This window comes from Melozone crissalis, unplaced genomic scaffold (assembly GCF_028551555.1).
Source record: "Melozone crissalis strain CALT ecotype California unplaced genomic scaffold, PUWL_Pcris_2 ptg000107l_1, whole genome shotgun sequence".
Lineage (NCBI taxonomy): Eukaryota > Metazoa > Chordata > Aves > Passeriformes > Passerellidae > Melozone > Melozone crissalis.
Window position 1 is genome coordinate 2984105 of NW_026535884.1, and position 23486 is coordinate 3007590.

A 23486-nucleotide genomic window follows, 5' to 3' on the forward strand; every position below is an offset into this window, starting at 1 on the left:
GCAGGGGAGTCTGACAGAGGATAGATCACCCTGGGGGAAAGGAAACAGCAGGGTTAGTGCTGCCAGAGTGTCATTCTGTGCTGGGGTGTGCCATTCTGTGCTGTGCCATTCAGTGCTGTACTGTGCTGGGTAGTGCCATGCTGTGCATTCTTCTCTGCTGTGCCATTCTGTGTTATGCTGTGCCATTCTGTGCTGTGCTGGGCTATCCTGTGCTATTCTGTGCTGTGCTGTGCTGTGTTGTGCCACGCTGTGCTATTCCATGCTGTTCTGTGCCGTGCCATGCTGTGCTGTGTTGTGCTGTGTTGTGCCATGCCATTCTGTGCTGTGCTGGGCTATCCTGTGCTATTCTGTGCCATTCTGTGCTGTGCTGTGTTGTGCCACGCTGTGCTATTCCATGCTGCTCTGTGCCGTGCCATGCTGTGCTGTGCTGGGCTATCCTGTGCTATTCTGTGCCATTCTGTGCTGTGTAGTGCTGTGCTGTGCCATCTCACTCCAGCAAAGCCGCTCTCCAAGGAACCCCTCAATCCCAACTCCCTCCCAGCAGCACAGCAGGGACCAGAGACCCCTGGAGCCCATGGCAGGGGACACACAGGTCAGGTCAGGGACCCCAGGGTCCCTTATGGGGGACACTCGGGACCAGAGCCCACCAGAACCATCATGGGGACACTCAGGACCAGAGACTCCAGAACCACTGAGGGGACACTCAGGACCAGAGACCCCCCGGGGTCATCGGGAAGGACACACAGGACCAGAACCCTCCAGAGCCCAACGTGGGGGACACTCAGGACCAGAGCCCCTCAGAATCATCTGGGGGGACACAGGACCAGATTCCTCCAGAACCATCATGGGGACACTCAGAACCAGAACCCTCCAGAGCCCAATGTGGGAGACACCCAGGATCAGAGACCCCCAGGGGCCATTTTGGGGAACACACAGGACCAGAAACTCTCAGAACCATCGTGAAGGACACCCAGGACTAGATTCCCCCAGAACCATCATGGGGACACCCAGGACCAGAAACTTCCAGGGGCCATTTTGGGGGACACTGAGAACCAGAGCCCCCCAGAGCCCATCCTGAGTGACCACAGCACTGGCCATGGTGGGGGACAGTGCCCACAGCCCAGCAGGCAGGGGTGAGCCAAGCTCAGTAAAATGAACCTGTTTTCCACCCAAACCCTCCTGGCTGCTGCTGCACAGTCATAACCAGAACCAGAACCATAACATAACGCTCAGCCCAGGCCGTTCCCCTTGTCCCTGCAGGAGGATTTTTGGAGCAAAGCAGCCCAGCCCAGCTCTCCCCATGTGCCCAGGGCCTCTCAGCGCCAGCAGCTGCAGCCGGAAGTTTCACGGAGCCATCTTGAGCCTCATGCTGCCTTCCCCTGTGGGCAACCATCATCCTCCTCCCTCAGCCTCTCCCTGAAGGCAGCAGGACCCCTTCCCTGCCCTGTCTGACACCCCCAGGCACGGCTGGCTGTCCCTTTTCCCCTTTGTTGGTGTTAGCATCCCATCTCATAGCGAAAACCTGACGCTTCCTGTGCTTTGGGCGGGAGGTGCTGAGGGCAGGGCTGAGAAAGGGATGCTCCAGTGCAGGGCAGCTTTCTCCTGAGCCGGGGATGCTCCTGAGCCAGGGATGTTCCTCAGGGTTCAGGGCAGCTGCTCCCTAATCCAGGGATACTCCAGTGCAGGGCAGCAGCTCCAGGGATGTTCCTGGGGGTGCAGGGCAGCTGCTCTCTGAGCCAGGGATGTTCCTGAGCCAGGAATGCTGTCTAATCCAGGGATGCTGGAGTGCAGGTCAGCTGCTCCCTGATCCAGGGATTCTCCCTGAGCCAAGGCTGCTCAGGTGGGGCCCCTGGGACTCAGCTGGGGACTGTCTGGATGCAGGGGAGGGAGTTCAAATGAAAGCAGCAAAGTTTTCCCCGTCACTTTCGACAAAGCACAGCATCGACAGCTGCCCTGCCTGGAGGAATTCCCAAGCAAACGGGGGCACAGGAGGGCACAAGAGGGCTCGTTCCTCACGGATGCCACGTCAGGGACAGCCAAAAGCAGAGCCTGATGTCCTCCCATCCCTGCTCACCCCACGTGTGACACACACACAGAGAAACGAAAGGAGCCACGAGCAGCTCAGAGAGAAGCCCAGAACAGATTATAAAAGTGACAGAACAGCACTGCTGGTGCTCTTACCCCTCTTCCATGCTGCTTTCCCTGGCCCAGAGCAGCTGCAGGAAGCAGCCAGGCCTTTTCCTCCCGAGGAGAAAGCACCTCTGCACCGCCCCGGCTGTGTGGTCATCAGGGTGACACCAGCTCCAACCACGTGGCTGCTCTCGTTCTCAGAAGGGAGCAAATCTGACTATTTTAAGGGCGTTTCAGAAGTTCCCTTTCACTCTTTGTGGCTGAGCAAAGCCAGGCCAGCTTCTTCTGGTGTCTGAGCTCTGAGCTGAGGGGTACAAGGGGAATTTGGGGTGGTGGGTGCTGTTGAAGCACATCCCTGCTGCTCTGATTGTGATGGTGCTCACAGGACTCAGGATGAGGGAAGAGATGAGGATCTGACTCCATGTTTCAGAAGGCTGATTTATTATTTTATGATATATATTACATTAAAACTATACTAAAAGAATAGAATAAAGGATTTCATCAGAAAGCTAGCTAAGAATAGAATAAAAAAGAATGATAACAAAAGCTCTGTCTCAGACTCTTTGCCTGAGTCAGCTGGGCTGTGATTAGCTATTAATTAGAAACATCTAACATAGACCAATCACAGCCCCACCTGTTGCATTCCACAGCAGCAGATAACCATTGTTTACATTCTGTTCCTGAGGCCTCTCAACTGCTCAGGAGGAAAAATCCTAAAAAAAAAGATTTTTCATAAAAGATATCTGTGACACTCTGATCCCTGCTCATCACCTCTGCAGCAAGAGTGGCAGCCCAGCACCAAGCACCAGGCTTGGTAAAGAATTTGCCAACCAATTTGCATACAAATAGTGTTCCCTAAAGTTTCTCTGGTTCCCCAAAGTTTTTCAGGGAATGCTGGAGGCTTTCACATTTGGGAAGCTGGGAAAGCACTGTGATGTTTTATGAAAGACATCTTTTATGAAAAATCCTTTCCTTAGGATTTTTTCCTCCTGAGAAGCTGGGAGGCCTCAGGAACAAAATGTAAACATTGATTATCTTCTGCTGTGGAATGCAACAGGTGCATCTTGATTAGTCTCATGTGGTTGTTTCTAATTAATGGCCAATCACAGCCCAGCTGTCTCGGACAGAAAGCGGAGCCACAAACCTTTCTTATCATTCTTTCTTTTTCTATTCTTAGCTAGCCTTCTGATGAAATCCTTTCTTCTATTCTTTTAGTGTAGTTTTAATATAATATATATCATAAAATAATAAATCAAGCCTTCTGAAACATGGAGTCAGATCCTCATCTCTTCCCTCATCCTCAGACCCCTGTGAACACCATCACACCCTCCCACCTCGGTGAGGCAATGGGGGATGCTTGGCATGGCTGGCACAGCTCAGGAGGGACCTGCACTGCATTTATTGCAGGTTTCTAATGGGAAAAAAAAGACCAAAAAGTGCAAACCAGGGATCCAGTGTTGCAGTGGGGTTTGCCGGCATTCAGCCGCGCTCCAGCATTCCCTGGGTTGCTGCTTCCCTCTGTTGCTTGTCAGGGCATTGCAGGGAGGCTGCACACGGGAAAAGAGCCTGCCAGGAGGTGATATCCCACCTCTGAGCCCCGTGGGACCCGGCTCAGCCCCGAGATGCTTCTATTTTATTTCTTATGTGACCTCTGTGGCCACCTCAGGGATGCGGGACTGGCTCCACTTCCCTCTGCCCACGGAGCTTCCCAGTGAACAGCCACTGAAATGATGCCCAAAGATTAGCATGGGAATGCTCCACATACTCAGTTTTTCATGGTGGTGTGGAAAAACCAGCCCCAGAAACAGAGGGAGAAGGAAAACCACAGACCAAAGTTCCTACAACCACCCCAATATTGGAGAACAACTCCCCAGAGAAGCAGAGCAGATGAACCTCAGTCCATCTAACCGTGCCTCACTCACGTGTTGTGGCCACAGAAGTCACATGAGAAATAAATTATAAATAATAATAAATATTAGAATGATTAATAAGGCCTAATAGATTTTTGGAATGATCCCTGGAGAAGCAGAGATGAACCTCAGCCCATCCAACTGTGCCTCACTCACGTGTTGTGGTCACAGCGGCCACATAATAAATAAAATAGAAATTCTAATAAATATTAGAATGATTAAAAAGGTCTAATGGATTATTGGGATGATTATAAACTCATTTTTTTTCATCAATATTGGAGAACAAGTCCCTGGAGAAGCAGAGCAGATGAACCTCAACCTATCCAACTGTGCCTCACTCACATGTTGTGGCCACAGAGGTAGCAGAATAAATAAAATACAAATTCTAATAAATATTAGAATGATTAATAAGGTCTAATAGATTGTTGGAATGATTATAAACTCTTTTTTTTTCATCACAATGATGTGAAGGGCTCTGTGGGCTCTCAGCCTTGCTGGGGTCTGGCTGGGTTTGCCCACTGAGTTTCTGCACTCTCTGGAAGGAGCATCTTTGGTTCACTATCAACTTCAGGGCTCGGGTTTAGCACCAGAAATGCTCAGAATTTGTTATTCACTGCTATCCCACCACTCCAACAGCCCAGAAGGGAACATGACAGCCTGAAAGGGAGATAATTGCACAAACTCAATCTAACAGTGCTATAACTAATTCCTAAGGACTCTCTGAAAGAGCAGGAATTCTGAGAGCTGTTTCCATCTCTCACACAGAGCTGCTCCATGACTTGGGATCTGGCCTATCAGGCTCATCCAGCCCACAGCAAATGTCTGCAAAAAATGCTGCCAATCTCACTTTGCCACCACTGCCCTGTGCTATCATTCATTCGTCCCAGACTGTTAAATTCAAAATGAGCTTTGTGAAAGCAACGGAGAGCCAGGGAGCTTTCCTGCAGCACACTTTGAATCTCAGCACCCTTCCATGCAGCTTATCAACAATTTTTAACCAAGGAAAAGGGAGAGAAATCCTCTCTCTTGAGATGGGGCAGGAGGCTGAGGCTGCTGCTTTCAATCCCTCCCTGACATCCCTGCATCCCACCAGCACCCAGCCCCTCCACTGCTTCTCCCATTCAAGGCACCTCCAAAAGTGCTCTCACTCCAGATTTAAGGCATTTGGAAGCAAACTTTCCAAAAAAGTTTTCCAGAAAAGCACCAGTCCAGTTGGTATCTGGAGGTTTTTATTCCCCCTTAAAACATACAAGCATGGCTTGCTTTTCACTTTCCAAAATCTTTTTTTAAAAGCACCAGTCCAGTCAGTATCTGGAATTTTTTTCCCCTTAAAAGATACAAGCGTGGCTTGCTTTTCACTTTCCAAAATATTTTTTTTCCAGAACTTTTTCCATAAAAGCACCAGTCCAGTTGATATCTGGAATATTTTCCCTTAAAAGATACAAGCATGGCTTTTCATTCGTAAAAGCATGAGGGGAAAATAGTATGAAATAGAAACATTAAAGAAGGCAAACTAATAGAAACTTCATAGACTAATAGAAACGTCAAACTAACAGAACTAATAGAAAACTTCAATATTGTGTCACACCCCCACCACAAATCAGCCTCCAGCTGCATTATAGAGAAACTCACACACCCCCAGAGCAAGGGGCTTCCTTTTGTAGGGTTTTTAAAATCTCCTACCTGAGTTTTGAGAGGTTTCCCGCAGGCCTGGGGCTGAGGATCTGCGTTATTCAGTGCCCTGCACACGGGAGTAGCGTCCCGGTCGCCAAGGCAATGACATTGGAGCCGGTGGAAAGCGAGGCGAAAAATCCTGCGCTCCCTCCTGCCATAGGAGGCGGCAAAAAAGGGGTGGGGAATTTAATTCCCAGCCAAGCGTGCCAGGGAATTAAAGCTGGGCAAAGTGACGCCGGGACAGGCTGGGATGTGAGGGATGCAGGAGGGATGTGGAAACTCAGGGCACACGGGGGATATTTCTGTGTCTGTTCTCTGAAAGGTTCGGGTGTCCTGTGGCTGCTGTGTCGCTGCCAGTCCTTTCTTTAAAAAAAGTATCCTCCATATCACAGTTTCTATTTTAACATTTTTTATATAACCTAAAACTATTATTATTATTATTAAATTGTATTTAACGCACTACTTAAGTACTTAGTACTTATATAACTACTATTATTATTATTAAATTATATTTAACACACTACTTAAGAGAATTAACACAGCGTCACTTTCTAACACAACACATGTAATATTCACTTTAGTATTTGCGAAAAGCCAATCATAAAATACACGCATTTTTCACATTGCTCCCATCCACAACATACTAAAAACCCCAAAACCTCAATTTCTCACCAAGTGATGCACCTACACTACTGTCTGTAATTTCACATTTTTGTGGATTCTAGTCTATTCTGGAATTTAGGAAACGTTCTCAAAGTCAGGGCACCGCAGAGCAGAATGAATCTTTCAGAGAAAGAGAATTTCCTGCTCTCTTATCAAAAGGAACGAACTTCTTCCCCCCTTGATGGCACCGCTAGGATTCAGAGGAAGAAGCTGACACTGCCCAGACAGAATCCTGTGTTTGAATGGAATTTATGCATCACTAATGAGGTGTATGAATATACAACAAGCTATAGTTTTTGAGGGTTAATCCTTTGTTAACGGGTGTCCTTATCCAGGCTTATTTTGCCCAGAAAGAGGTACCTGGACTGTCCCTAATTCTTTGTATTTGTTGTCTCATATTGTCCTAATTCAATTTGTCCAAACTATCATTATTCTAATTGTATTACTGCTTTTATAACCATTTTATTACTATTAAAATTTTAAAATTTTAAAAAGAAGTGATTGGCGTTTTTCAAAAGCAAGATGGAGGGCACAGGGTGTTGTCCTGGGTTTCTTCTTCACCCTTCTTCTTCCTCCTTCTTCATGGGTTTGGGTGGCATTTTGTAATTGGGCAGAAAAGTCCCCATTGGGATCAGTTATTGGGTTAAAATGGAAAACAATCCAGGTGTCAGCTCTTAATTGGTTAGTCTAGTTTTAAAATACTTTGTACCAAGAAATTTTTGGCCATTTTGTGCCTTCTAATGGAAAGCTGCAGAGCTCACAGTAGTGAGACTGTTTTACTGATAAGAAATCATAAACACCTGAGTCCGAGCATGAAATATCATCTCAAATCCCTTCAATCCAGACCTAGAGAAACCCACAACTGGGGTTATCTGGGATCTGCCCCTCCCCTGGTGTGCCTATATTTATTTATTAATTGATTGATTGATTGATTCCAGTCAGTTCACACCCTTTTTGCTGCGGTATCTCTATTCCAATTATTAGTTCCTCTGTCCCCTCCATACTTATTTATTTATTAATTGATTGATTGATTCCAGTCAGCTCACATCCTTTTTGCGGGGGTATCTCTATTCCAATTATTAGTTCCTCTGTCCTCTCCAGGAAATCTGGCGGGACATCCCACCTGTGCTCCTATTGCTGTCGGTAATTAGCCGGCGGTAGTGATTAGCCCGAAGGGCTGATTAATTAGCCAGAAGGGCCGGTTAATTAGTCAGGGCTATTCCATGCGCGGGACGTTGCCCGCGGAAACGCGGCAGATAAGGGAGGGTTCCCTGAGGATATGGAGTGTGAGGGGGGGCGCGCCCCTCAGCTCATTAACGGCGTCATTACGCGGCTCATTAGCGGCTCATTTGCATACCAATAGGGCTCGCGCGCGCCTTTCCCGCGCGCTTCCCGCCGCCGGGCGCCCCCTGCCGGGCCGGCGCGGGGACCACAACTCCCGGCGTGCCCCGCGGCGGCCCCTCCAGCGCGGCCCCGCCCCTTCCGGCGGGCCCCGGCGGAGCGGAGCGGGGCGGGCGGAGCGCGGCGGGTTCGAATCCCGGCGGCGCCGCGCCCGCCATGAACTTCTCGGAGCTCTTCAAGCTCTCGGGGCTCCTGAGCCGCTTCTCCCCCGACGGGAAATGCCTGGTGAGTGCTGGCCGCGCTCGGCGGGGCCGTGCGGCCCGGGACGGGGCGGTTGGCGCGGCCCCCGAGCGGCCGCTGCGCGGGGCCCGCCGGGCTGAGGGCGGACGCTGCGGGGCAGCGATGGAGCCCCGGAGCCGGCGGGCCTGAGCTCAGAGGCTGCTGCCGAGAGGCTTTGAGGCACGAAGGGTCAACACCGGAGACATGAGTTAGGTTTAATTAACCGTAATCAGTTAAATGAATGAGTACTTTAAATTTTGTAGTACCTGAAGGGAGCCTACAGGGAAGATGGAGAGGACTTTAACAACGGTTTGGAGAGGCTGGAGGAGGAAGAACAGCTTCAAACTGCCAAAGGGCAGGGTTAGATGGGATATTGGGAAGGAATTCTCTGTGAGGGTGGGGAGGCCCTGGCACAGGGTGCCCAGAGAAGGTGTGGATGCCCCTGGATCCCTGGAAGTGTCCAAGGCTGGGTTGGACAGGGCTGGGAGCAGCCTGGGACAGTGGGAGGTGTCCCTGGATGAGCTTTAAGGTCCCTCCCAACCCAAACCACTAAGCCATTCTATGAAATAAAATAAGTTATCAGACAGAAAGTAATTTTTTAAAAACTGGAGTTACTTACCCAGCAATGATGAAATTGAGGATTCTGTTTACTACTCTAAAACCCCCTTTTCCCCCTGGTTAGTTCTCACTGTAGTTTGCAGTGGAGCTCAGTGCAACAGAATAGAACAGAATACAGAATCCTAGACTGGTTTGGAGTGCAGGGAACTTTAAAGCTCATCTAGTCCCACTCAGGGACATCTTCCACTATCTCAGGTTGCTCCAAGCCCTGTCCAGCCTGACCTTGGACACTTGCAGGGATGGGGCAACCACAGCTTCTCTGGGCACCCTGTGCCAGTGGCTCACCACCCACAGGGAGGATTTTTATTTTTTTAAACACAACATTGATGCTCTCTGAGCTAAACCTGGCATCACAGCGAGCCTGGCAGGGACAGTCCTGGTGCTCCATGCAGGATCCTGCCCCAGCCCAGCCCTGTCCCTGTGCCCCCCAGGCCTCGTGTGTGCAGCACCGCTTGGTGGTTCGGGATGCCAGCACCCTGCAGATCCTGCACCTCTACACCTGCGCGGATCAGATCCAGTACATCGAGTGGTCCTCGGACTCGCAGTTCATCCTGTGTGCCATGTACAAGCGGGGCCTTGTCCAGGTGAGCATGAAAGGAGCACAGGGCGTGTGTCCTGCTGGGGTTTGGGTGTGATGTGAGTGAGAGCTTAACAGCCAGCACTAGTGTGAGGCCTTGCTGAAGTACCCGATGTTATTGGTAACACAGTTTGAGGATAGCCAGGATTTTGAAAGCCACGAAAAAAATCTTAGTTTGAAAAAGAGTATTTCGGATAAAAATATCTAGCGAAACAAATCAGAATTGGAGATTATCTTACAGAAATAAATAACATGCAAGCTTGTTGAGTGAGCTAAACCTGTTTAAATGTTGGCTATTCAGTATATTTATCACAGAAAAAATCCAACCCCACACCATTTGCCATTTCCACGAGCACACGAAGCACGGGACTCACTTTTGCAGCGGGATCCAGCGCCAGTCCTTCATGGCTGCGAGTGGCTGTGTGTTGCTGCGATGCGGGAGCCTGTGGCCAGCTGCAGGGAATCCTGCTGAGCAGAGCTTTGGCTGAGCTGATGCTGCTCTGTGTGCTTGCTCCCTGCCCCAGGTCTGGTCCCTGGAGCAGCCGGACTGGCACTGTAGGATCGACGAGGGCTCCGCGGGATTGGTGGCCTCGTGCTGGAGTCCGGACGGGCGTCACATCCTCAACACCACTGAGTTCCATGTGAGTGTGCAGGCAGGCTTGCTCCCCTCGGTGTCAGGTGTTGCTGTCTGCCCTCTGCCTCCTAAAATAACCCAGAGCCCTTAAAGCTGCAGCGGTGGTGGAGAGCAGGGATGCAGCTCTGTGCTCCTGCGTGTAACTCGGGTTAATTCCAGGTTAGGTGTTTGTTGTGCCACTAACATTTTTTCCTCTTGCTTCTGGTGAGTAGGTAGAAAATGGAGACGTAAATTTGAAGGTAAAATTGTGTGGTTTAGAACATATCCTAATGTTTTGATTTTGACGGCACTCATCACAGCAGTCCTGGAAATCCAATATGTTGCTTGCATGGTGAGAGAAGCCCAGGATTTCTAGTTAAAAACCCAAACCATAAACATTTCAGTGATTTTAAATTAAAACTTACAGACCTATTGACCTATGAGATTTAGATCCAGATCCTGGAAATATTTTTCCAGTTGTTTTCCAGGATCTGGATCTAAATCCAGAGATTTAGATCCATATCCTGGAAATATTTTTTCCAGGAGCCAAACAGCTGGTGGAACTTGTGAAATTAAAATTATAACACCTTTAATGCTTATTAAAACCTATATTGGGGAATGCTACTAATGTAGACTCCAAATTGGTTTGTGGATGGTCAGTTTGTTGGAAAGCTTGTGGATTCTGACTTTTCCACCTTTTGGATTAGAGCTGATGATTGCTGTTATTGAGTACAACAATGAAGGGTCAGAAAATAGCCAAGAACAGCATGTGAGAGACTTAAATTTTGTATTTACTCTTTCCAAACACGAGGAAGGGTTTTAGGTGACAGGATCTTGTGCCATAACGCTGGTTAGCACGGAATTCATGTGCTGTAGTACAAAATTCCCCAAAAGTTAGTTAGTAAGATATTAGGATATCCTGAAATTGTTGGTAGGATATTGCTGTGGACTCTGCTGCGTGTGTGTACACTCACGCCCCCATCCCTCTAGACAGGAGGGATAAGTTTAGACCTTGGTATTCCCAGGTGAGAATTGCCCTGATAGCAGCAACAAAAATTAAAAGCAAGCCCAGAATTCCAGCCTGGAGGCAGAGCAGCCGTCCCTGCTGGCCAGGCAGCAGCAGAGGAGGCAGAGCTGCAGGCTGGGGCTGTGTCAGGCTCCCAGAGAAGATCTCGTGGCACGTGCATGTGGGGGTGGACCAGGGAGGATTTATTGCCTCCCAACAGAACTCAGTTTGACCTTAGAGGATTTCATTAAGCCTTTGCCAAGTTGGCATCTGTGTTGGGATAAGTTTCCTTTCCAGCTGTAAACAGGCTGCTAAATTAGCTGTTGTCAGACAGCTGCCAGGGCCAGGCCGTGGTTGGAGCTGTGTTTACTCCCTCCCTGCTAAATCCACAGTCTGGGGGTATATGGATGTGGGCAGTGCTCAGGATATTTAATATCAATGTCTTATCAAATCCTGTGATACTCTGGAGGGTTTGGGGGTTCCCTGTCAGCTCAGCTGGGCTTTGGTCACTTCCAAACAGCACCAAGTAACGACTTGTTATTCCTCAGGTCAATGTGTGAACTCCACTGAGAGCTCACAAGGAACTTTCTAATACCCTGAGTTTTTAAAAAAATTCTTTCTAGCAATCTGTACTTACCAGTGCCTCAGAAAAGTCATTACAGAATCCCAGAGTAGTTGGAGTTGGGAGGGCCCTCTGGAGATCATCCAGGACAGGGTCACCTGGAGCAGGTGACACAGAAATGCATGCAGGTGGGTTTGGAATGTCCCCAGAGAGGGAGATTCCCTGCCCTCCCTAGGAAAATGTTCCAGTGCTCTGCCACCCTCCATGGAAAGGAATTCTTCCTCATGTTGAGGTGAAAAACTCATGTTTTAGTTTATGGCCATTACTCCTTGTCCTGTCACTGGCACCTAAAAAAGGAGTCTGGCACCATCCTTGACACTTGGAATTCATCAGCTAATTTGCTAATTAAAGCTAATTTCTTTGTGGTCAGTGTTCCTCTTCTACTGAAATCCACTCTACATTCTCAGTGTGTCCTGTGGAGGGTGTTGAGCCCCATGTGACTCCTTCCAGTGCCAGAATTTACAGGCACCAGGTAGAGCTTAACCAACAGCTGCAGGTAAAGGATCTGAAGGAATGGATCTTCTTTACATTTCTGCAAGTGCTCAAAGCCAGGATTTTGGATCAGCCTGGCCTAGTGGAAGTTATCCCTGCCCATGGCAGGGGTGGGATAAGATGAGCTTTAAGGTCCCTTCCAGCCCAAGCCATCCTGTGATTCTTTGCTTCCTCATGACCCTCACATTTTGGGATAAATAGCGTGAAGATGTTCTGGAGTGTTTCTCTGAAGAGCTGTGCTTACAAACCACATACTTGGTACTTTGTCTCATTCCATGTCAAGTCCTCAAGCATTGAGGAGCTTCTCTGGGGCTGCAGCAGCAGGGAGAAGTGTGTGTGTTTCTGTGTGTAGCCCAGCTAATCCTTGGTAACTGTGCGTGGCTGCGTTGGCTGAAAAATGCTTCCTGGCGAGGAATGTGCTCTGAATAATCTTCTGAAATCCAGTGCTGACAGACACTGCTATGTAAGGGGGCTGAGTGACCCAGTCAAGTCTGGGACAAGAGTTGACAGTCATTTGAGCTGTAGGTTGTTTAAAAGTGTGTTTTTGTCTGCTGAAAATCACCAGTCCTACACCTGCCTGGAGCTGTCAACATCGGGCCGTGGTCCTGGTCACTGTTTATCACGTTACCATCTAAATACTTTTTATTTCTCAGCTGTTTTTAGGCTATTTTAAAAATGCTTCTGCTTTTGGTTTGTTTTTTCCACTGCAAAACAACAGCTGAAAACTTCTCAGACACCATTATTGTGAGGATTTGAGTTTGGCAACTCCACTCAATCTATGCTGAAGAGAAGATATCCCCCAAAAGGAGCAGTCGAGAATGGCTTGCTGCAGACTTAACTAACCATGGGCTGTTCTCCTTCTATAAAAACAATTGTCCCTTCTCCCTGAATTCCCTGAGAAAGGCAACAAGCAGCAATGGAAATTTCCTGTCATTTTTGAAGCGTTTGATTTCTTTTCTCACCCTCTGTGTTTGGTGTTTCTGTTGCTCCTGATCCTGTCTGCAAGCTGTGACATAATCCTTCTAATCTTCTTCATCTCATTTATGTTGGCAACTTAAATGAGCTTGTGGAATGCTCCAGGTGGGAATATGAAGGTTTTCCCTTTCTGTCACAATTCAGTTGTAAACACAACATTAAGGGAAGGGGGTGTGAGATCCATACATTAAACACATAATGTGAGTTTCTCTGTAGGAATGTCTGAGTGGGCACAAATGGAACAACAGAAAAGGATCCTGCTTTCAGGAAGCAAAATGATTTGGTTTTAAATGTTCCTAGTGCTAGAGCAAACCATCCAGTTGTGTGAGTTGGATGAGAAGTTAAAATGGAATTATAGAATGTGTCTGTGTGCTTCCCTCTGAGCCTGCAGCCCTTGGAACAAAGAATGACAGGATGAGAGGACACAGCATCAAGCTCTGCCAGGGGAGGGTCAGGTTGGACATCAGGAGGAATTTCTTCATGGAAAAGAAGAAATGGTCTATTGGAAGGTGACTGTGTCATGGAAAAGGTGGCCAGGTGTGCCCAGGGAGATGGGTGGTGGAGTCCCCATCCCTGGAGGTGGCACTCACTGCTCTGGGCTGGGTGACCAGGTGGGGATCAGGCACAGGTTGGATTGGACTTGATGATCCTCGTGGTCTTTTCTAACCTCAATGAATCTGTGAATAGAGAAACAAGATGATTCACAGGTCCCTTCCTGGCTGTGATTCTGTAATCTTGTTAGATATTAAAAATGTGTTGTGGCTGATAGATGGAATGAAGATGAGGGCTTTGCTTTTTTGCTTTTCAGACACTTCGAGGCATCTTTAGCTGTAGTCTGGCTTTTTGCAGGTGTATTTTTGTGTGTGTGACTGTGCCATGAAACCTGTGCTGGCCTCCTGAGGCTTGGAGCAGGCAGTGTGGTCCAGGATGGAAGTGTTTGATGCCCAGCAGGCCAGGGGAGCTGTTCCTGAGGCTGAGTAGCAGCACTCAGATGCCTTTGTCAGGAAAAATGGTGATCCAGCCCCGAGCATTCGAAGCCTGCAGCTGCTAAGCCTGTATTAAGTGGCTGGAGAATGTGTGCTGAGTGTTTTGCTCAGGGGAGGCAGGGCAGCCAGTGCATTTAGGGATGCAATTAATAGTCCCCAGCAGCATTTCAGTGCTGCAGTTGCTGCAGAGGAATGTGTGGAGGCATTGTGTTGGTATTTTTAAAGTAAATCTTGCCTGAGGAGCAGACTGACAGCGCTGGCTTTGGGTGGCCGGAAGTGAGCGGCCCCAGGGTCATTAATCAATAAAAGTTGATTAATGTTCATCTCATGAGTTCCTCCAGGAGCTGCTGAACTTAGAGGAGGAGGTTCTCCTCCTCTGCCCTGCCCAGGTGAGACCCCACCTGCAGAGCTGCCTCCAGCCCTGGGGTCCCAGCATAGGAAGGATCTGGAGCTGCTGGAGAGAGCCCAGAGGCCCCAGGGTTATCAGAAGGATGGAGCAGCTCTGTTGGAGAGCTGGGGTTGTCCAGCCTGGAGAGGAGAAGCTTTGGGGCAACCTCATTGTGGCCTTCCTTACAGGAAAGATATAGAGAGACATTTTCCAAGGGCCTGGAGTGACAGGGCAAAGGGGAATGGCTTGCCACTGACAGAGGGCAGGGTTAGGTGAGATGCTAAGAAGAAATCCTTCCCTGTGAGGTTGGGCAGAGCTTGGAGCACCTTGGTCTACTGGAAGGTGACTGTGTCCATGGCAGGGGGTGGGACAAGATGAGCTTTAAGGTCCCTTCCAGCCCAAATCATTCTGTGATTCCATGAAGAAAGATTTCTGTGTTATTCAAATCTCAGAGGTTTCCTGATGTGTAAGGCAGAAGGGTCTGTTTGGGATTCCACGGATCTCTGATGGGGAGACAGTGTTTATTGGGACTCTGAAGCTTGGTTTGAACCCTGTAAATCCCTTCAATTCTGCTTCCCACCAAAACTGATCATGTCAGCAGGGGAAAAACCTCCAACTTCTGTCGCAACACAGAGCCTGCAGTGTTACCAGTGAGGCACATCCTGCTGCTCCCTCAGCATCCTGTGTCACCATTGAGCAGTGCCAGGTCCTTCAGGGAAGGAAAAGCAGTGTTGAGGACAAACCTGCAGAAAGGTGTAGGAAAACCTTCCTCAAACTGCTGGGCTGTGTGGGAGGAGGAGCAAATGGGCACAATGCTGCTGTTTTACATCAGATCAGAATTGAATTTTGGTGTTCAATAATTCAGGGAAAGCTTTGTGATAGAGTTGCTTCACTGGAAAAAGTCCTACCTGTAGCTGTTCCTTGGTGCAGTAAAATGCAGGAAAACACAAGTTCAGAACCTGAGTGTGGAAACATTCCTTGCTCCAGCTCCAAATGCAGAGGTTCACGTGCCATCCTGGTGAATGCCCTGTGTCTGCGCTGCCGTTGCTAAGGGAGAGGGAGTATTTGTTTTTAATTGGGTAATGTGCAGATGGCAGGGCAGAGCCTGCAGTGCAGCTGTGACCTTGGGGAGCTGTGGGGAGGCTGGCTCTGCCTTGGTGCTTGTGGAGGCACAGTTCTCCAGAAATCCCCCAAACACCAGTGTAAAGCCTTTTGCTTTGCATAGCAGGTTTTGGGTGTCTGGATTTTTCAGTAATTCTGTAAGGGTGCCTGAGGAGGGAAGAGCAAAACACAAATCAGCCATCAAAGCTGAGGGTTTCTAAGTGTTGTAAAATACAGTTCAATGTTCTTACTTGATAGGATACAGTGTTCTGAAGGGGCTGTAACTTGTCATCCATTCATAAAGGCAGGAAACTCCCAATCTCTCCTCCAGATTCTGTGATGAATCTGTTTTTCCAACTGCACAGTGACTCTAGCACAAACATCGTCCCAATCTACTGCCCAATGTCAGGAACTTCAGTGTTTGTGAAGAGGTTTTCTTCATATCAGTGGTATGCATTTTGTGTCCCCATCTAGACTACTTGTGCAAATTTGGGTAAATTCCCTTCTAACTGCCAGAAATTGGGAAAGAATTCCTCATAGCTGCTTCCCAGCTCATTGTGTTACACAAAATAGCTGCAGAATTAATTAATCACAGAAGTTTCAATGATCCACTTTGTGTTGCTGGATTAGGTTGATGTTTTCCTGTTAATTATTATTATTATTTTTTTAATCTACACATTTTTTTTTTTTAATCTGCTCCCTGTCTCTGTGCCAGCTGCGAATCACGGTGTGGTCCTTGTGCACCAAGTCTGTGTCTTACATCAAGTACCCCAAAGCATGCCAGCAAGGTAAGTATCACACACCTGGCTGGGAATGGTCCTTTAATGTGGCAGAAAGGGAAAATTACATTAATGTGATGACAAACCCCATTTTTGGGAACAGAGTCTGGTCCTGTCCCTTCGGAGCAGCACCTGCAGCCAGGTTGTGGTGTCTGAGTGAAGGATTCCAGCTGATCCATGTGCCTGCTCTCCACATGTGCATCTGTGTTGTGTTTGCCTCTGAGGGATCCTTTAAGACATTAAATTATGCTGGATGTGCTCACCATGAAAAACATTAATCCAAAGTGACTTTTGTCATCTCCTGCATATGGAAAGGCTGGAAAGGGAAGCTTGTGTCAGGGCTGTCAGACCACATGGCTGTGGTGAGCACTTTCCTGCCCAAGGCTTGTATCCCAGAGATGGCAAAGACAATTATGTATTCCATGCAAAATCCAGGAGGATGGGGAGCGATGCCTGGGAGTTGGTGGAGACCTGATGGTTGCATAACTGATCCATTTAGCCAGGCTAAATGAAGTGGTTATTTGAAATCTGCTGGGTTTATATAACAACTGTCCGTGGTTAGATGTGTTTTGAAGCACGCTGGAGCTCTGCATCCTGAGAAATTGTACGTTCTGAGCTTAAAAATTGCTGACACAACGAATCAGTAACACTGTGCTTCGCCTTGATTAATGTGACCTTCTGTGGAGAGATTCTGCCTCCTCTTTTAGTTCTGCTTTGAATTGCGAGTAACTGTGCCTTGCTGAAGACTCATCAGCTCTTCTGCCTTGCTGTCTGATTTCTAATTAAGCCAGTTTTAATTAATCTGTGCCGTGGCAGGGGTGGCTTTCACCAAGGACGGGCGCTACATGGCCGTGGCGGAGCGCCGCGACTGCAAGGATTTCATCAGCATCTTCGTGTGCAGAAACTGGCAGCTCCTCAGGGTAAGCTCTGCCTCTGCTCTGGAGTTCCCTGCACATTTTGCACACTATTCCATGAGAAACAGTGAGAGCAGCAAGTGCTTGGTGCTTGGGACATGTGGTATAAACTGTTCACACATGGGATCAGTCCATGGAGGGTGGCGTTGGCCATGGACTGGATCTGGGTAATTAAACCTCACTAAGAACTTGTCTATTTGTGTCACCATTAATTTGGGAATTCTGTGCCTCACCAGAAGTTTACAGGAAAAATTTGGGGAAAAAAAAAATTTGGGAAATAGCCCTAAATGTTTGTCATGTTCATTAGAGCTCTTCCCTAATGAAGTGGAAGCTGTGGCTGTCCCATCCTGGAAGTGTCCAAGGCCAGGTTGGTATCCCCATCCCCAAGTTCCAAGATGGAACTTGGAGCAACCTGGGATAGTGGAAGCTGTCCCTGTCCCTTCCAGCTGTCCCTGGAAGGTCCCTTCCAGCTCACACTGTTCTGGGGTTATGTGATCCTGTTCTTACTTTAAGACAAGGAATTAGGTTTCCTGGATTTTTGACTGATTCAGTGTAATTAATTTAATTCTCTTATGAAATGCTGTTCATTTGAAGGTATAGAAACTTTCTGCTGTTCTGTAGAGGAGATCAAAGATCCACTGAATGCAGCATGTGTTACAAGAGGAAATATTTTTGTTGCTACTCTGGCATACAAAAAGCTCTTTTGTGTTTGTGGTAGGCCTTGAAAGGTTAAAGCTGAACATTCTGTCAGCTTAGATGCAACAGGATTTGTTGACATGTTTCAAATGGTTTTGTGGTTTCTCTTTTGTGGGCAGCATTTTGACACTGAAACCCAGGATCTGTTTGGGATTGAGTGGGCTCCCAATGGCTGTGTGCTGGCAGCCTGGGACACGTGCCTGGAGGTAAGAGGAAAAGCAGATTATTTTCTTGAAGAGCTCAAGTTGGTCTTTGGCCATCATGTATAAAGCAGTGACTGAAATAATTAGTGTTTAAAATGTTTATTTTGAACATAAAAGGATGTGAGTCCAGCTTTTGTTAAATATTATATTTGTGTTGGGGATGGGTGTCCTTGCAAATGGATGTGGCTGTTCTTTAACCTTTCAATGACAGCAAATTATTTCTAATTTATCTTGTGAAAAAATTGTAAATATTGCAGAAGCTGCTATTGAAATAATGAAAGAATAATGGAAGAGTGTAAGAGTTTTGTACAACTTTACTGACATTGCACTGCACAGTAATTTTACAGTTACTCATCCAAAAAGAGAGCAACGAAGCCTCTTAACTCCTAGATAAGAGACCATTTGTACCTTTGTATTTAACTTGCATGATAAGCAGGCAGAGTTTGGCAGGATGATTTGCCTGCCTGTGGTTTTCAGCAGCATTGCTGGATTTTGGGGTGGCTGTGCTGTGTTTCAGTACAAGGTGCTGCTCTACTCCCTCGATGGGCGCCTGCTCTCCTCCTACCGTGCCTACGAGTGGCCCCTGGGCATCAAATCAATTGCCTGGAGTCCCAGCAGCCAGTTCCTGGCCATTGGCAGCTTTGATGAGAAGGTGAGAAATGTTTCCTGCCTTTTTTATCTAAATAATTTGGAGAACTTTGCCCTAACAGTCTCCCCTTGCCACGTTTCCTGAGCCAGGTGCGTATCCTGAACCATGTGACGTGGAAGAAGATCACAGAGCTTGAGCATCCGGCAGTCATTACCAACAAAAAGACTGTAAGTGAGGATCCCAAATCCATGGAGACCTTAGCAGAGCTTGGGTGCTGCTGTTTGTATCTGAAAGATGCTCATTAATCCATTTAATTCTGGAGACTTTTCTTTTTTTTTCCTGCCAGGGCTTGGGAAATTGCATGGCAAGCTGGGCATGTAACAAAAAAGGGGAATCCTTTAAAAATTGATGGAATATGTGTCTATGGTCATCTCTCTTGAGCAGTAATGATTCTGAGATGCTCCTGTCACATGCCAGTGTATTTGGGGTGTAGGTGGTGGCTGCATTGCAGATACAAACTGGAAAACTGAACAGGAGAGATTTGTCTCAGCTTTATACAATTCCTAACTTTAAACAGTGCTGGAACTGGATTGTGTTCAGATTTTCCATCCTGTGTGGACAGGCTCATCCAGCTCACCTAAAGGGCATTTCCTGGAACATCTGTCAGCATTGATTTTTATCCTTTATACCTGTACCTGCAAGGCCTGACAGATTCCGGGCTGTTGGCAGCAGGTGCAGAGCTGCTGTTCCCAAAATCCTGAGCTGATCTCATCCCTGGAGGTAATGAGAACAGTGTGTGGTGCTGTTTGCCATTGCAGAGGGACTGAACAGACCTCCTGGAAGAGTTTGTGTGTGGATTGTAAGCCTGCAATATTCACATGGCTCTGCCTCTTAACCAGAAGCCAGGCACGAGCCATTAATGCACCTCAGCAAAGCTTCTCATGGCTGAAAAATGCTTTAACTTCCAGTTAGGTGTAAAATATGTCATGGAAAACAAATGGAAATAGCTCTGTTAATCTCCACTACACAGACAGGAATTGCAGTTGCTGTGTTTTATCCTGGTGCTTGTGTTCAGCAGGCACACTAAAATACTTTTGCTATTTTCCTTCTGCAGCGCTGCACTTTGTTTGTGGCAGAATCAGATGAAAGATTTGGGGTTGTAAAAATGAGATTCATGTTCCTGCTGTAATGGGGATGATTTAATTTGCTGTCAGAAATAATAAATGAGGTGCACTCCTTGGGGCTTATTCTCTGGAGTGTTTTTCCTGATCATGGTTCCAAATAGCCCATGATTCATTGGGAAGCCTGGATTCCAGATCTGCCTGCTGAAGCCCTTTCCTCTCTTGATGAACCAGGGGATGCTGAGGTGTTCTAAATGTGCAAATGAGCCAGTGGGATGTGGGTTTTTGGTAACAGCCCCTGTTCAAACTCTCCAAGGCCCTTCTGTAGAGCTCTCACTTGTTTCTTTGTAGATTGTGTATAAAGAAGTGGAGAAATCCCCAACTCTTGGCACAGAGAGACTTTCTTTCCCTCCAACAAGAGCATTGGCTAGTTCTCTCTTCAGCACACAGAGTAAATGTAAGCCAAAGTTTACTCAAACCAGACACTTGAGTTTGCCTTGGGAAGTCTTTAAATAAACCTTGTGGGTGAACTCTGCCCCTTGGATGGTGGGACAGATCCTCTGGATGTTCTCTAGGGCAGTAAAAATCAGTCTCAGTGTTTGTGGCACTGTAAATCACCTTTGGTTAACAGTGTTTGAAATACTAGTTAGAAGGTAGGAGAAAAATTAAGCTCTCTTCATTTTCCTGATTTAATCTCAGTCTTGCCTGAATTTCCAGCCTTTCCTTTTCTGTAGGAGGGCAGGAATAGTAGTAGGGTGGCTGTGTGAAGATGTAGTATCTTAAAACAATTGAAATTTTGATTGGAACATCTTGGAGAAGAGTAAAATATGGTCCTATCACTTCAGAGCTGAGGGGTTTTAACAGTTGGATATAAATGCATTGTCCATCCAGGCTCACTTAGTGAAATACTTTTATTTCCTGTTCCAGATGACATTTGCCAAGTGCCAGTTTCTTTAAATTACATCAAACCAGTTGCTGACAAGGCAAATCCCAAAGTGGGAGTTGGGATGTTGGCCTTCAGTGCAGATAATTGTTTCCTGGCCACCAAAAATGGTGAGTTCCGACTGCCCTACCTTAGAGGGGAAACCATGTGGGGCATGTGGGGCTTTCCTTAGCAGAAATGATCCTTTGCACTATAAAAAGAGTCATGGCCCTGTAAAATCAGCTCTGTTGTGAGATGTGTTACTACAGAAGAATCCCAGCCTGTCTTGTAGTGTGTGTTAACTGTTGGGAGCTGCCAGAACTGCTGGTCAGGGCATGAACTCAGCCTTGGCTCTGTATTTAATGAAAATTGTGAGGTTTTATATTTCTTCAAGTTTGTGTGAGCACACTGTATTGAAAATGAAACAAATCTTCCCACTTACAGCTTGGGTCTCTTAAAAGGCAGAACTTTGCACAACCTATAGCAGGAGGAATTCTGACTTCCTGAATAGTGAAACTATTGAGGAATATTGAAACTATTTTGCTATAGTGAAACTGAGTTCCTGAATAGTGAAACTCATGGAATTAATGTTCCATTTTTCCCTTTGGTCCTGAGGGGCTGTTTGTGCCTGGGTGCCAAAGCTCTGAGTCAGGTGCAAAACCCATCAGACAGACAAATGTGATAAAAGCCAGGAAAGGACTGGGAGATGGACTAGATCACTTTTACCTTTTTTGCAATATTTCCTGAAGGCTCTGCTTGGCAAAACTCAAGTGGTGCTAACCCTGGGGTGTACCTAAAGATTTGTGTCGTACGAGTTAGTTCCTGTGCATTTAGAAAAACCACATGTGATCCTTTTATCCTCCAGCTGTCACACCATTGCTGTTTCCCCTGCAGATAACATTCCCAACGCTGTGTGGATCTGGGACATCAGGAAGCTGAAGCTGGCAGTGGTGTTGGAGCAGCTGTACACCATCCAGTGCTTCCAGTGGGACCCCTGCCAGCCCCGCCTGGCTGTGTGCACGGGCAGCAGCCGAGTGTACCTGTGGTCCCCAGCTGGCTGTGTGGTTGTGAAGGTGCCTGGGGAAGGTGAGCACACGACCTCCCAGCAGCTGCTCACTTGTTGGAGCCTTGGCTGCTGAGAGTTTTAGGCTTTCTGTGCTGGAAAAAGTTTCCCCTCAAGAGAACGCTGCATTTGACCTGAGGCTGTGGAGAAGCGTCCAGAATGGAATGATGGAACTGGGATTGTGGGCGTGGAGTTTGGATAGAAATGTGTAATATTAAAGGGTGGAAAACTTAGAGTTTCGGGTTTTAGAATATAGTGATATGTATAAAGCAAGATGGAGGTTTTAGAGTGGAGGCTCCTCTTCCCCCTCCTTTTTTTTGCTTCCTCCTTTTTTTTGCTTCCTCCTTTTTTTTGCTTCCTCCTTTTTTTTGTTTCCTCCTTTTTTTTTTGTTTCCTCCTTTTTTTTGTTTCCTCCTTTTTTTTTTGTTTCCTCCTTTTTTTTGTTTCCTCCTTCCTTCTCCTCCTTCCCTTCCACAGGTTTGGGTGGTTTTGTGGAATTGGATAAAAAAGTTCACATTGCACGGGTGTTTGGTTATTGGGTTAAAAGTAAAAATAATTTAGGTGTCATATCTTAATTGGACAGTTGATCCTTAAAAGGCCTTGTAGGGAGAGACACAGCTCCATTTTTAGTTTGTTAAGAGTGAAGTGCTGTAGAACTCAGGGTTTGTGGGACTGTAACAGAGATAAGAACTAACAAACATCAGAGTCCCAACAAGAAATACCATCTCACAATTTAATCCCAACCCTGACAGAAAAGAAGTAAAGAATCTGAAATTGGTGAAAAATAATATTCCATTTATAAATTGATCTGAGTGTTATCCTGGAAATGGCTCAGGTGTGTTCTTGGAGCTGTTTAAAAATGGGTGTTTTCACTGTCAGGAAAAGAGGAGCTCATAGTGAGACACAGGAAATGTCACAGGGATTTATTTGTGTGGCTGATTCCAGCTGCCTTTTCCTCCAGCAGGAGGATGAGCTGCCAGCTTGCTGACACACTGGTTTTTCCTGCAGGTGATTTCCAGATTGTGTCTCTCTCCTGGCATTCCAGTGGGGACTCCATGCTGCTCCTGAGCAAGGACCACTTCTGTGTGTGCTACTTGGAAAGAGAAGAGGTAAAATAAAAGAACTAAAATGCATTAAAACTGCTCCCAAGTCTGAGGAAGAAAGAGGAAAGGAGTGCAAACCTGTTGCCCAGTCTGAAGTGTTTGTATTTATAAGTTATTTATTTGAAGGAGCTCCAAGCTCAGTGTGTGAAATATTGTGACTGCATTTGAATGAAGTGATGTAGCAAGTGCAATGTAAGGAATGAGTGTCTATTGACAGAAAACCTGAATATTGAGGGAGTTGATCTTTTTCAACTCTGAACTCTTATTTTCTAAAACTGTAGCTCTGTGTATATACAATGTATAGCTATTATTTAAATTTTCTATTTCCAATAAATATTTTGATAGTTACAAACTATAAACCTGCACCTCTGCACTTGAAAGTCTGTTTCAGTGTGGTCAGTGATGTGATGATGTATGATTTATCCCAGCACAAGGAAACTGTTACTTGCACACAAATAATTTTGGGTGACGGTAACTGTGCTTGGGCCACTGTGGATTTATTACATGGAAACTTTGCCAGAGGGATCACAATTTGACACTGCAAGATGCTGAATTACAGGTGACTGAAATGGGAGTTTTGTCCCAACTCTGGTGCCCAACAGGAGTGGATGGTTTGGCAGGGAAGGAGCAGCTGGAATCCTTCCTTGTTTTCCCCTGTGTCCTTCCAAGGAGGGAACCTCTTGTTTAGGAATTTAGTGGATGTTTTTTCTTTTGTTACCTG

General features: G+C 46.9%; 1 protein-coding gene across 1 annotated transcript; it reads left to right on the plus strand.

Moving 5' to 3' along the window:
- Positions 1-7922: 7922 nt before the first annotated feature.
- Positions 7923-23451, plus strand: WRAP73 (WD repeat containing, antisense to TP73). The gene is made up of 12 exons (XM_054292041.1): positions 7923-8003; positions 9047-9199; positions 9717-9833; positions 16091-16163; positions 16971-17074; positions 17884-17970; positions 18485-18619; positions 18706-18783; positions 20029-20134; positions 20605-20730; positions 21494-21685; positions 22671-23451. The coding sequence occupies exons 1-12, from the start codon at positions 7935-7937 to the stop codon at positions 22778-22780; spliced, it is 1350 nt and encodes a 449-aa protein (XP_054148016.1). The 5' UTR covers positions 7923-7934; the 3' UTR covers positions 22781-23451.
- Positions 23452-23486: the final 35 nt, after the last annotated feature.